This window comes from Anomaloglossus baeobatrachus, chromosome 2 (genome assembly GCF_048569485.1).
Source record: "Anomaloglossus baeobatrachus isolate aAnoBae1 chromosome 2, aAnoBae1.hap1, whole genome shotgun sequence".
In the NCBI taxonomy this organism is placed as follows: domain Eukaryota; kingdom Metazoa; phylum Chordata; class Amphibia; order Anura; family Aromobatidae; genus Anomaloglossus; species Anomaloglossus baeobatrachus.
Window position 1 is genome coordinate 325576133 of NC_134354.1, and position 13025 is coordinate 325589157.

Sequence of the window (13025 nt, forward strand, 5' to 3'; positions counted from 1 at the left end):
CCGCATGCGGTTTGCCGCGGTTTGCTGCGGTTTTACCGCGGTATTATTCGCGGTATTGCCGCGGTTTTGCCGCGTGCGGGTTGGGATGTGCTTTAGTGCATTCAATGCAATAAAGCACATTGAAAAAAAAAAAGTCATTTAATTCTGAGATAGTAGATAGACAGAAGAATAGATACAGGGATAGATAGACAGACAGAGGGATAGATAGATAGAGGACAGATCGCTGCATTTCCCACGGTCGGCAGTGAGTTCACATTACCGGCCGTGGGAAATGACCGGTAATTACCTCTGCTGTCTGCTGCTTTCATTCAGCGCTGTGTCTGTGACAGTCGCGGCTGGATGTAAGCAGCGCAGGACCTGTGGATTACGCCGGAGCGGTGGATTACGCCGGAGCTTTGGTGCGGGAGGGGTTAATAAAATGGTGAACGAGGCTTGTTTGTTTTATTTAAAATAAAGGATTTTTAGGTGTCTGTGTTTTTTTCACTTTACTTACGGGTTGATCATGTCAGCTGTCACATAGACGCTGCCATGATCAAGCCTGGAATTAATGGCGGTGGTCCCCCACCATCATTAACCCCTTGTATTACCTTGCTGCCACTGCTACACGGCGGCAAGAAGAGCCGGGGACACGCCGGTATTGCCGCATAATGCATGCGACAGTCCTGGGGCAGCTGCGGCTGATATTCTCGGCTGCGGGAGGGGGAGTGAGGCGGGGGACATTAACCCTGCCCCTCTCCCTCCCCAGCCTGAGAATACCGGGCCGCCGCTGTGTGCTTACCTCGGCTGGAAGGTAAATATGCAGCGGAGCCCACGTTCTTTGTTTTCTATATTTCCGTTTGCTTTCTATGTGTGTTCTATGTGTCTGTGTCTGTGTTCTATGTCTGTGATGTCTATGTGTCTGTGATGTCTGTGTGTGTGTGTGATGTGTGTGTGTGTCTGTGATGTGTGTGTTTGTTTACTCTCTGCACGGCTTCCTCTTCCTGTAATGACATCACTTCCCTGCAAAACCGCAGACAGGCGATGTACATTACCGGAGGTAAACCGCGAAATACCGCAGGGAATAACGCAGGAAAACGCAGTGAACCGCACAGAATTTGCTGCCTGCGTTATTCCCTGCGGGATTTCATGATTAACATTGAGTCAATGGAGTGAAATCCCGCAGCGATGTGCAGAAAAGAAGTGACATGCACTTGTTTTTGCTGCGGGATTCCCGCAGCAAAACATGCAGCTGTCAAATTCCGCATAGTGCGCACAGCATTTTTTTTCTCCATAGGATTTGCTGGTGATTCACTGCAGAGATGTTATGAACATTTTCTGCAGCGAAACATGCAGCAAATCCGCGAAAAATCCGCGGCAAAATCCGGTAAGTGCGCACATAGCCTTACAGCCTCATAAACAGATATGATGAAGTCCGGTGGCGAGAACATCACTACAGCGGTATGGCATACCTTATATGGACTAATTATGCTAAACCCAACTTTAGCAGGACCATTTGGAAAAGGAAATCCAGCAGTGTGTGCGGCTGCTGAGGTGGAAACCTATTCTCAGGCCAGCACACATTACTTGAAAAAGGTTTCTGGAAAACCCTTGTGGCTAAGAATATAAGGATTCCTTCTGTGGTAGCATTATACAGGTACTAGCTGTTGGCTGTGCCATGCAGCACAACACTGATAAACTTGGTGCATTGTGCAAGGAATTTGCCGGCTGAATAGCTGCCTTGTGTTGTTAGGTCCTGTGCACACGCTGCGGTTTTTACCGCGGTTTTGCTGCAGAAAATATTTAGAACTTTGCTGCAGTCCTTCCCCAGCAAAACCTATGGTAAAAAAAAATGCTGTGCGCACACTGCATTTTTTTTCACCAACAGGTTTTGCTGCATGTTTTTCGCAGCAAAAAGAATTGCATGTCACTTCTTTTCAGCAGGTACCTGCAGTTTTTGCCATAGATAATGGTCAAAAACCGCAGGGAACAACCCGTGGAAAAAACGCGGCAAATCGCAGTAAAACCGCATGCGGTTTTCGGGTGCAGTTTGCTGCGGTAATCTTTCATTTTCTAGTGCGCACAGGGCCCTTAGGGTTGTGGCTAAATTCCAATGGGCAGAAGGACCTGTGGGCGTGACCGGTTTTGATAGTGGGCGTGACGGCTTGTTTCGTGGGCTTGGTGGTGTTTCTTCCCTCCACCATACTGAAGCAAGGAGGGGCTTCGCTCACCCCACCCCCTGGGGTTCTTACTCCCAGACCCCCGCTTCAACTCTTTGCCCACGTGGCCTTAAAAGAATAATGTAGCTTCCGGGTATCAGCAAGGTCGGCTTAGGCCCCGCCCCTTCTGGGCACATGGGCGAGACGTCACAGAACTCCATCTGGCCACTGGGATTTAGCCATTACCCTTGCGTTAGGCCCTCTCTGCATGACGTCATCAATGGGCGCCAAGTCTTGGCGGAAGTCGTTTCCACTATCTGAGAACATGGAGGCTGAGAGCGATGGTACAGCGCTGCCGCTAGTAGGATTTGGGCAGGCGGTGATTGGACCCCCCGGCTCCGGAAAAACCACTTATGTCCGTGCTGTACATTCTCTCCTTACCAGCATGGGTCGCCGGGCTTCCATTATTAATCTAGACCCTGCCGGGGAAGACGAGCCAGGGGCAGCGGTCACTCTGCAGGAACTGCTGGCTCTTCCGGAGGTGATGGCGGAACTGCACCTGGGGCCCAACGGCGCCCTGCTATACTGTATGGAGTATTTACAAAAGAACCTGGACTGGTTACGTGATCGACTTCGCAGTCTCCGGGGGACATACCTGCTGTTTGACTGCCCCGGACAAGTGGAGCTGTACACCCACCACCCTGCCCTGCCAACCATCCTGCGGCGGCTGCAGAGCTGGGGCCTGAGGGTGAGCAGAAAAGTGACTGCACGTCTCATGTAGGACAAGCTACACTGGCAGAAGAGTGACTACACAGCTCATCATGTAGGACAGGCTACACTGGCAGAAGAGTGACTGCACAGCTCCTCATGTAGGACAGGCTACACTGACAGAAGAATGACTGCACAGCTCATCATGTAGGACAGGCTACACTGACAGAAGAGTGACTGCACAGCTCATCATGTAGGACAGGCTACACTGACAGAAGAGTGACTGCACAGCTCATCATGTAGGACAGGCTACACTGACAGAAGAGTGACTGCACAGCTCATCATGTAGGACAAGCTACACTGACAGAAGAGTGACTGCACAGCTCATCATGTAGGACAGGCTACACTGACAGAAGAGTTACTGCACAGCTCATCATGTAGGACAGGCTACACTGACAGAAGAATGACTGCACAGCTCCTCATGTAGGACAGGCTACACTGACAGAAGAGTGACTGCACATCTCCTCATGTAGGACAGGCTACACTGACAGAAGAGTGACTGCACAGCTCATCATGTAGGACAGGCTACACTGACAGAAGAGTGACTGCACAGCTCATCATGTAGGACAGGCTACACTGGCAGAAGAGTGACTACACAGCTCATCATGTAGGACAGGCTACACTGACAGAAGAGTGACTGCACAGCTCATCATGTAGGACAGGCTACACTGACAGAAGAGTGACTGCACAGCTCATCATGTAGGACAGGCTACACTGGCAGAAGAGTGACTACACAGCTCATCATGTAGGACAGGCTACACTGGCAGAAGAGTGACTACACAGCTCATCATGTAGGACAGGCTACACTGGCAGAAGAGTGACTACACAGCTCATCATGTAGGACAGGCTACACTGGCAGAAGAGTGACTGCACATCTCCTCATGTAGGACAGGCTACACTGACAGAAGAGTGACTGCACATCTCCTCATGTAGGACAGGCTACACTGACAGAAGAGTGACTACACAGCTCCTCATGTAGGACAGGCTACACTGACAGAAGAGTGACTGCACAGCTCATGTAGGACAGGCTACACTGACAGAAGAGTGACTACACAGCTCCTCATGTAGGACAGGCTACACTGACAGAAGAGTGACTGCACAGCTCATCATGTAGGACAGGCTACACTGACAGAAGAGTGACTACACAGCTCCTCATGTAGGACAGGCTACACTGACAGAAGAGTGACTGCACAGCTCATGTAGGACAGGCTACACTGACAGAAGAGTGACTACACAGCTCAACATGTAGGACAGGCTACACTGACAGAAGAGTGACTGCACAGCTCATCATGTAGGACAGGCTACACTGACAGAAGAGTGACTACACAGCTCATGTAGGACAGGCTACACTGACAGAAGAGTGACTACACAGCTCCTCATGTAGGACAGGCTACACTGACAGAAGAGTGACTGCACAGCTCATGTAGGACAGGCTACACTGACAGAAGAGTGACTACACAGCTCATGTAGGACAGGCTACACTGACAGAAGAGTGACTACACAGCTCATCATGTAGGACAGGCTACACTGACAGAAGAATGACTGCACAGCTCCTCATGTAGGACAGGCTACACTGACAGAAGAGTGACTACACAGCTCCTCATGTAGGACAGGCTACACTGACAGAAGAGTGACTGCACAGCTCCTCATGTAGGACAGGCTACACTGACAGAAGAGTGACTGCACAGCTCCTCATGTAGGACAGGCTACACTGACAGAAGAGTGACTGCACAGCTCCTCATGTAGGACAGGCTACACTGACAGAAGAGTGACTGCACAGCTCATGTAGGACAGGCTACACTGACAGAAGAGTGACTGCACAGCTCCTCATGTAGGACAGGCTACACTGGCAGAAGAGTGACTACACAGCTCATCATGTAGGACAGGCTACACTGGCAGAAGAGTGACTACACAGCTCATCATGTAGGACAGGCTACACTGGCAGAAGAGTGACTGCACATCTCCTCATGTAGGACAGGCTACACTGACAGAAGAGTGACTGCACAGCTCCTCATGTAGGACAGGCTACACTGACAGAAGAGTGACTGCACAGCTCCTCATGTAGGACAGGCTACACTGACAGAAGAGTGACTACACAGCTCCTCATGTAGGACAGGCTACACTGACAGAAGAGTGACTGCACAGCTCCTCATGTAGGACAGGCTACACTGACAGAAGAGTGACTGCACATCTCCTCATGTAGGACAGGCTACACTGACAGAAGAGTGACTGCACAGCTCCTCATGTAGGACAAGCTACACTGACAGAAGAGTGACTACACAGCTCATGTAGGACAGGCTACACTGGCAGAAGAGTGACTGCACAGCTCATCATGTAGGACAGGCTACACTGACAGAAGAGTGACTGCACAGCTCCTCATGTAGGACAGGCTACACTGACAGAAGAGTGACTGCACAGCTCCTCATGTAGGACAGGCTACACTGACAGAAGAGTGACTGCACATCTCCTCATGTAGGACAGGCTACACTGACAGAAGAGTGACTGCACATCTCCTCATGTAGGACAGGCTACACTGACAGAAGAGTGACTGCACAGCTCCTCATGTAGGACAGGCTACACTGACAGAAGAGTGACTGCACAGCTCCTCATGTAGGACAGGCTACACTGACAGAAGAGTGACTGCACATCTCCTCATGTAGGACAGGCTACACTGACAGAGTGACTGCACAGCTCCTCATGTAGGACAAGCTACACTGACAGAAGAGTGACTACACAGCTCATGTAGGACAGGCTACACTGGCAGAAGAGTGACTGCACAGCTCCTCATGTAGGACAGGCTACACTGACAGAAGAGTGACTGCACAGCTCATCATGTAGGACAAGCTACACTGACAGAAGAGTGACTGCACAGCTCATCATGTAGGACAAGCTACACTGGCAGAAGAGTGACTGCACAGCTCATGTAGGACAAGCTACACTGACAGAAGAGTGACTACACAGCTCATCATGTAGGACAGGCTACACTGACAGAAGAGTGACTGCACAGCTCCTCATGTAGGACAGGCTACACTGACAGAATAGTGACTGCACAGCTCCTCATGTAGGACAGGCTACACTGACAGAAGAGTGACTGCACAGCTCCTCATGTAGGACAGGCTACACTGACAGAAGAGTGACTGCACATCTCCTCATGTAGGACAGGCTACACTGACAGAAGAGTGACTGCACAGCTCCTCATGTAGGACAGGCTACACTGACAGAATAGTGACTGCACAGCTCCTCATGTAGGACAGGCTACACTGACAGAAGAGTGACTGCAAAGCTCCTCATGTAGGACAGGCTACACTGACAGAAGAGTGACTGCACAGCTCATGTAGGACAGGCTACACTGACAGAAGAGTGACTGCACAGCTCCTCATGTAGGACAGGCTACACTGACAGAAGAGTGACTGCACAGCTCCTCATGTAGGACAGGCTACACTGACAGAAGAGTGACTGCACAGCTCATCATGTAGGACAGGCTACACTGACAGAAGAGTGACTGCACAGCTCATCATGTAGGACAGGCTACACTGGCAGAAGAGTGACTACACAGCTCATCATGTAGGACAGGCTACACTGGCAGAAGAGTGACTGCACATCTCCTCATGTAGGACAGGCTACACTGACAGAAGAGTGACTGCACATCTCCTCATGTAGGACAGGCTACACTGACAGAAGAGTGACTACACAGCTCCTCATGTAGGACAGGCTACACTGACAGAAGAGTGACTGCACAGCTCATGTAGGACAGGCTACACTGACAGAAGAGTGACTACACAGCTCCTCATGTAGGACAGGCTACACTGACAGAAGAGTGACTGCACAGCTCATCATGTAGGACAGGCTACACTGACAGAAGAGTGACTACACAGCTCCTCATGTAGGACAGGCTACACTGACAGAAGAGTGACTGCACAGCTCATGTAGGACAGGCTACACTGACAGAAGAGTGACTACACAGCTCAACATGTAGGACAGGCTACACTGACAGAAGAGTGACTGCACAGCTCATCATGTAGGACAGGCTACACTGACAGAAGAGTGACTACACAGCTCATGTAGGACAGGCTACACTGACAGAAGAGTGACTACACAGCTCCTCATGTAGGACAGGCTACACTGACAGAAGAGTGACTGCACAGCTCATGTAGGACAGGCTACACTGACAGAAGAGTGACTACACAGCTCATGTAGGACAGGCTACACTGACAGAAGAGTGACTACACAGCTCATCATGTAGGACAGGCTACACTGACAGAAGAATGACTGCACAGCTCCTCATGTAGGACAGGCTACACTGACAGAAGAGTGACTACACAGCTCCTCATGTAGGACAGGCTACACTGACAGAAGAGTGACTGCACAGCTCCTCATGTAGGACAGGCTACACTGACAGAAGAGTGACTGCACAGCTCCTCATGTAGGACAGGCTACACTGACAGAAGAGTGACTGCACAGCTCCTCATGTAGGACAGGCTACACTGACAGAAGAGTGACTGCACAGCTCATGTAGGACAGGCTACACTGACAGAAGAGTGACTGCACAGCTCCTCATGTAGGACAGGCTACACTGGCAGAAGAGTGACTACACAGCTCATCATGTAGGACAGGCTACACTGGCAGAAGAGTGACTACACAGCTCATCATGTAGGACAGGCTACACTGGCAGAAGAGTGACTGCACATCTCCTCATGTAGGACAGGCTACACTGACAGAAGAGTGACTGCACAGCTCCTCATGTAGGACAGGCTACACTGACAGAAGAGTGACTGCACAGCTCCTCATGTAGGACAGGCTACACTGACAGAAGAGTGACTACACAGCTCCTCATGTAGGACAGGCTACACTGACAGAAGAGTGACTGCACAGCTCCTCATGTAGGACAGGCTACACTGACAGAAGAGTGACTGCACATCTCCTCATGTAGGACAGGCTACACTGACAGAAGAGTGACTGCACAGCTCCTCATGTAGGACAAGCTACACTGACAGAAGAGTGACTACACAGCTCATGTAGGACAGGCTACACTGGCAGAAGAGTGACTGCACAGCTCATCATGTAGGACAGGCTACACTGACAGAAGAGTGACTGCACAGCTCCTCATGTAGGACAGGCTACACTGACAGAAGAGTGACTGCACAGCTCCTCATGTAGGACAGGCTACACTGACAGAAGAGTGACTGCACATCTCCTCATGTAGGACAGGCTACACTGACAGAAGAGTGACTGCACATCTCCTCATGTAGGACAGGCTACACTGACAGAAGAGTGACTGCACAGCTCCTCATGTAGGACAGGCTACACTGACAGAAGAGTGACTGCACAGCTCCTCATGTAGGACAGGCTACACTGACAGAAGAGTGACTGCACATCTCCTCATGTAGGACAGGCTACACTGACAGAGTGACTGCACAGCTCCTCATGTAGGACAAGCTACACTGACAGAAGAGTGACTACACAGCTCATGTAGGACAGGCTACACTGGCAGAAGAGTGACTGCACAGCTCCTCATGTAGGACAGGCTACACTGACAGAAGAGTGACTGCACAGCTCATCATGTAGGACAAGCTACACTGACAGAAGAGTGACTGCACAGCTCATCATGTAGGACAAGCTACACTGGCAGAAGAGTGACTGCACAGCTCATGTAGGACAAGCTACACTGACAGAAGAGTGACTACACAGCTCATCATGTAGGACAGGCTACACTGACAGAAGAGTGACTGCACAGCTCCTCATGTAGGACAGGCTACACTGACAGAATAGTGACTGCACAGCTCCTCATGTAGGACAGGCTACACTGACAGAAGAGTGACTGCACAGCTCCTCATGTAGGACAGGCTACACTGACAGAAGAGTGACTGCACATCTCCTCATGTAGGACAGGCTACACTGACAGAAGAGTGACTGCACAGCTCCTCATGTAGGACAGGCTACACTGACAGAATAGTGACTGCACAGCTCCTCATGTAGGACAGGCTACACTGACAGAAGAGTGACTGCAAAGCTCCTCATGTAGGACAGGCTACACTGACAGAAGAGTGACTGCACAGCTCATGTAGGACAGGCTACACTGACAGAAGAGTGACTGCACAGCTCCTCATGTAGGACAGGCTACACTGACAGAAGAGTGACTGCACAGCTCCTCATGTAGGACAGGCTACACTGGCAGAAGAGTGACTGCACAGCTCATCATGTAGGACAGGCTACACTGACAGAATAGTGACTGCACAGCTCCTCATGTAGGACAGGCTACACTGACAGAATAGTGACTGCACAGCTCCTCATGTAGGACAGGCTACACTGACAGAATAGTGACTGCACAGCTCCTCATGTAGGACAGGCTACACTGACAGAAGAGTGACTGCACAGCTCATCATGTAGGACAGGCTACACTGACAGAAGAGTGACTGCACAGCTCATCATGTAGGACAGGCTACACTGACAGAAGAGTGACTGCACAGCTCATCATGTAGGACAAGCTACACTGACAGAAGAGTGACTGCACAGCTCATGTAGGACAGGCTACACTGACAGAAGAATGACTGCACAGCTCATCATGTAGGACAGGCTACACTGACAGAAGAGTGACTGCACAGCTCATCATGTAGGACAGGCTACACTGACAGAAGAGTGACTGCACAGCTCATCATGTAGGACAGGCTACACTGACAGAAGAGTGACTGCACAGCTCCTCATGTAGGACAGGCTACACTGACAGAAGAGTGACTGCACAGCTCCTCATGTAGGACAGGCTACACTGACAGAAGAGTGACTGCACATCTCCTCATGTAGGACAGGCTACACTGACAGAAGAGTGACTGCACATCTCCTCATGTAGGACAGGCTACACTGACAGAAGAGTGACTGCACAGCTCCTCATGTAGGACAGGCTACACTGACAGAAGAGTGACTGCACAGCTCCTCATGTAGGACAGGCTACACTGACAGAAGAGTGACTGCACAGCTCCTCATGTAGGACAGGCTACACTGACAGAAGAGTGACTGCACAGCTCCTCATGTAGGACAGGCTACACTGACAGAAGAGTGACTGCACAGCTCATCATGTAGGACAGGCTACACTGACAGAAGAGTGACTGCACAGCTCATCATGTAGGACAGGCTACACTGACAGAAGAGTGACTGCACAGCTCATCATGTAGGACAGGCTACACTGACAGAAGAGTGACTGCACAGCTCATCATGTAGGACAGGCTACACTGACAGAAGAGTGACTGCACAGCTCATCATGTAGGACAAGCTACACTGACAGAAGAGTGACTGCACAGCTCATGTAGGACAGGCTACACTGACAGAAGAGTGACTGCACAGCTCCTCATGTAGGACAGGCTACACTGACAGAAGAGTGACTGCACAGCTCCTCATGTAGGACAGGCTACACTGACAGAAGAGTGACTGCACAGCTCCTCATGTAGGACAGGCTACACTGACAGAAGAGTGACTGCACAGCTCATCATGTAGGACAAGCTACACTGACAGAAGAGTGACTGCACAGCTCATCATGTAGGACAGGCTACACTGACAGAAGAGTGACTGCACAGCTCATGTAGGACAGGCTACACTGACAGAAGAGTGACTGCACAGCTCATCATGTAGGACAAGCTACACTGATAGAAGAGTGACTGCACAGCTCCTCATGTAGGACAGGCTACACTGACAGAAGAGTGACTGCACAGCTCATCATGTAGGACAAGCTACACTGATAGAAGAGTGACTGCACAGCTCCTCATGTAGGACAGGCTACACTGACAGAATAGTGACTGCACAGCTCCTCATGTAGGACAGGCTACACTGACAGAAGAGTGACTGCACAGCTCATCATGTAGGACAGGCTACACTGACAGAAGAGTGACTGCACAGCTCATCATGTAGGACAGGCTACACTGACAGAAGAGTGACTACACAGCTCCTCATGTAGGACAGGCTACACTGACAGAAGAGTGACTGCACAGCTCATCATGTAGGACAGGCTACACTGACAGAAGAGTGACTGCACAGCTCATCATGTAGGACAGGCTACACTGACAGAAGAGTGACTGCACAGCTCCTCATGTAGGACAGGCTACACTGGCAGAAGAGTGACTGCACAGCTCATCGTGTAGGACAGAAGGATAAAAAGTGAACCCCGGCACTCTGTGCAATTTCCCAAAAATGGACACAAGTTCAAGATTCTTGATCTATTTTTCTTTGGAATGCGTGAATAAGGTGCTGTACAATAGTAGAAAGTCCACCTGGACGACGTTTCCGCCCTAGGCCTTCATCTGGTCGGACAATCGGACTGCAATATATTTTACATGTAGAAGATAGACAGAAAAACAGATATCAGCAAGGGTAAATGGTGCATACAGTTACAACAATAATTGAGATACGACATTATTGTATAGAAATGAGGGAGATACAACATAGAGACCATCATCACAACAAGAAGGACCTTATATTGTTATGTATAAGTAACTTAATTGTGGAGAGAGGTACAAAGATTCATGAAAAGTGAAGGGGGGCACCCAATATATGATGTGAAAACCTGAAAAGAGGATACGTTGCTCACCCATTTTGAGCCGAAATCCGGCGGGAAAAATAAAGTAGACAACCAGTAATGCGTATCAGAAAGGTCCAGTATAGTCTATGCCTGTTGTGTGGAGAACAAATGTACAGGAAATAGTCCTGTAATACTAAGGTATTGGTGTGCTGGTAAAATATATCATAGGAAGGACTAAAGAGGAGCATACCTGTGTGTAGGATCTTGGATGAATTCCATGGAATAATGGCTGAATGGACTACTAAGTTGTCCTATATGGAGGATGACATAAATCAAGGTGATCTATGATGCTAACAATAGAGTAAGTATGTATAAATATAAGATAGGTATGAAACATACCTGTATGCAAGGTTACAGGAGGGAGGCCTATCTGCTTATGAAGTGGTAAGCACAGGTAATAATGTAGTAAATGACCGTAATGGTGTCAATAACCTAAGAAACAAGGGATAGAGAATGTATGCCAGAGAATGGATCAGAACATGGGAATAGGTATGGAAAAGGTCTAATTACCTCAAACTTAGTGTAAGAATGAACCACAGGACCAATAGGCCATATCTGCTATCACTTCTGGTGGCAGTAATCAATCTGAAATGAGGTAGAAGTGAAAAAGTAAAATATGCCATATAGATAGGAAACTAGGGATAACACGGGGTTAAAAGGTAAATTACCATATTATGTGGGAAGTTGGTTTTAGACCCAGGATCTGGCTGTGAGTGCTATAGTATCAAAATGAACCACAGGACCAATAGGCCATATCTGCTATCACTTCTAGTGGCAGTAATCAGTCTGAAATAAGGTAGGAGTGAAATGTGCCATATAACTAGGTAACTTGGGATAACAAGGGGTTAAAACGTAAATTACCATATTATGCGGGAGGCTGGTTTAGACCCAGGATCTGGCTGTGAATGGAGGTATTGGAGAAACTCCTGTGGGATAGGCAGACTAAAGGGAACAAGGAGGAGGGAGAGTAAACAGGGGGGAGAGAAAGTATAGCGAACAGGAGATAATGACAGTATGCATGAGATAAAGGATTACAAAGCTTATGGGCGAGCCACTTAAGCTGGGTTCACACATAGCGACAACGACGTCGCTGTTACGTCATCATTTTCTGTGACGTAAAAGCGACCTTGTATGTCGCTTTTATGATCGCTGCTTAGCTGTCAAACACAGCAGAAGCAGCAGCGATCATAACGTCGCTACATGTGCAGGGAGCCGCGCACACTGCTTAGCGCTGGCTCCCTGCTCTCCTAGCTACAGTACACATCGGGTTAATTACCCGATGTGTACTGCAGCTACATGTGCAGAGAGCAGGGAGCCGCGCACACTGCTTAGCGCTGGCTGCCTGCACTCCTAGCTACAGTACACATCGGGTTAATTACACGATGTGTACTGCAGCTACATGTGCAGGGAGCAGCGCACACTGCTTAGCGCTGGCTCCCTGCACTCCTAGCTACAGTACACATCGGGTTAATTAACCCGATGTGTACTGCAGCTACATGTGCAGGGAGCAGCGCACACTGCTTAGCGCTGGCTCCCTGCACTCCTAGCTACAGTATACA

The 13025-nt window shown here is 49.5% G+C and overlaps 1 protein-coding gene across 2 annotated transcripts in view; it reads left to right on the forward strand.

Moving 5' to 3' along the window:
- Positions 1-2339: 2339 nt before the first annotated feature.
- Positions 2340-13025, forward strand: part of GPN2 (GPN-loop GTPase 2) — a 160513-nt gene continuing 149827 nt past the window's right edge. Inside the window, exon 1 of one of the 2 annotated variants that reach the window (XM_075335907.1) lies at positions 2340-2883. In XM_075335907.1, coding sequence (XP_075192022.1) covers positions 2404-2883 — 480 coding nt within the window. In that variant the 5' untranslated portion in view covers positions 2340-2403. The remainder of the gene's footprint in view (positions 2884-13025) is intronic. The other variant, XM_075335908.1, reaches the window with a different exon arrangement.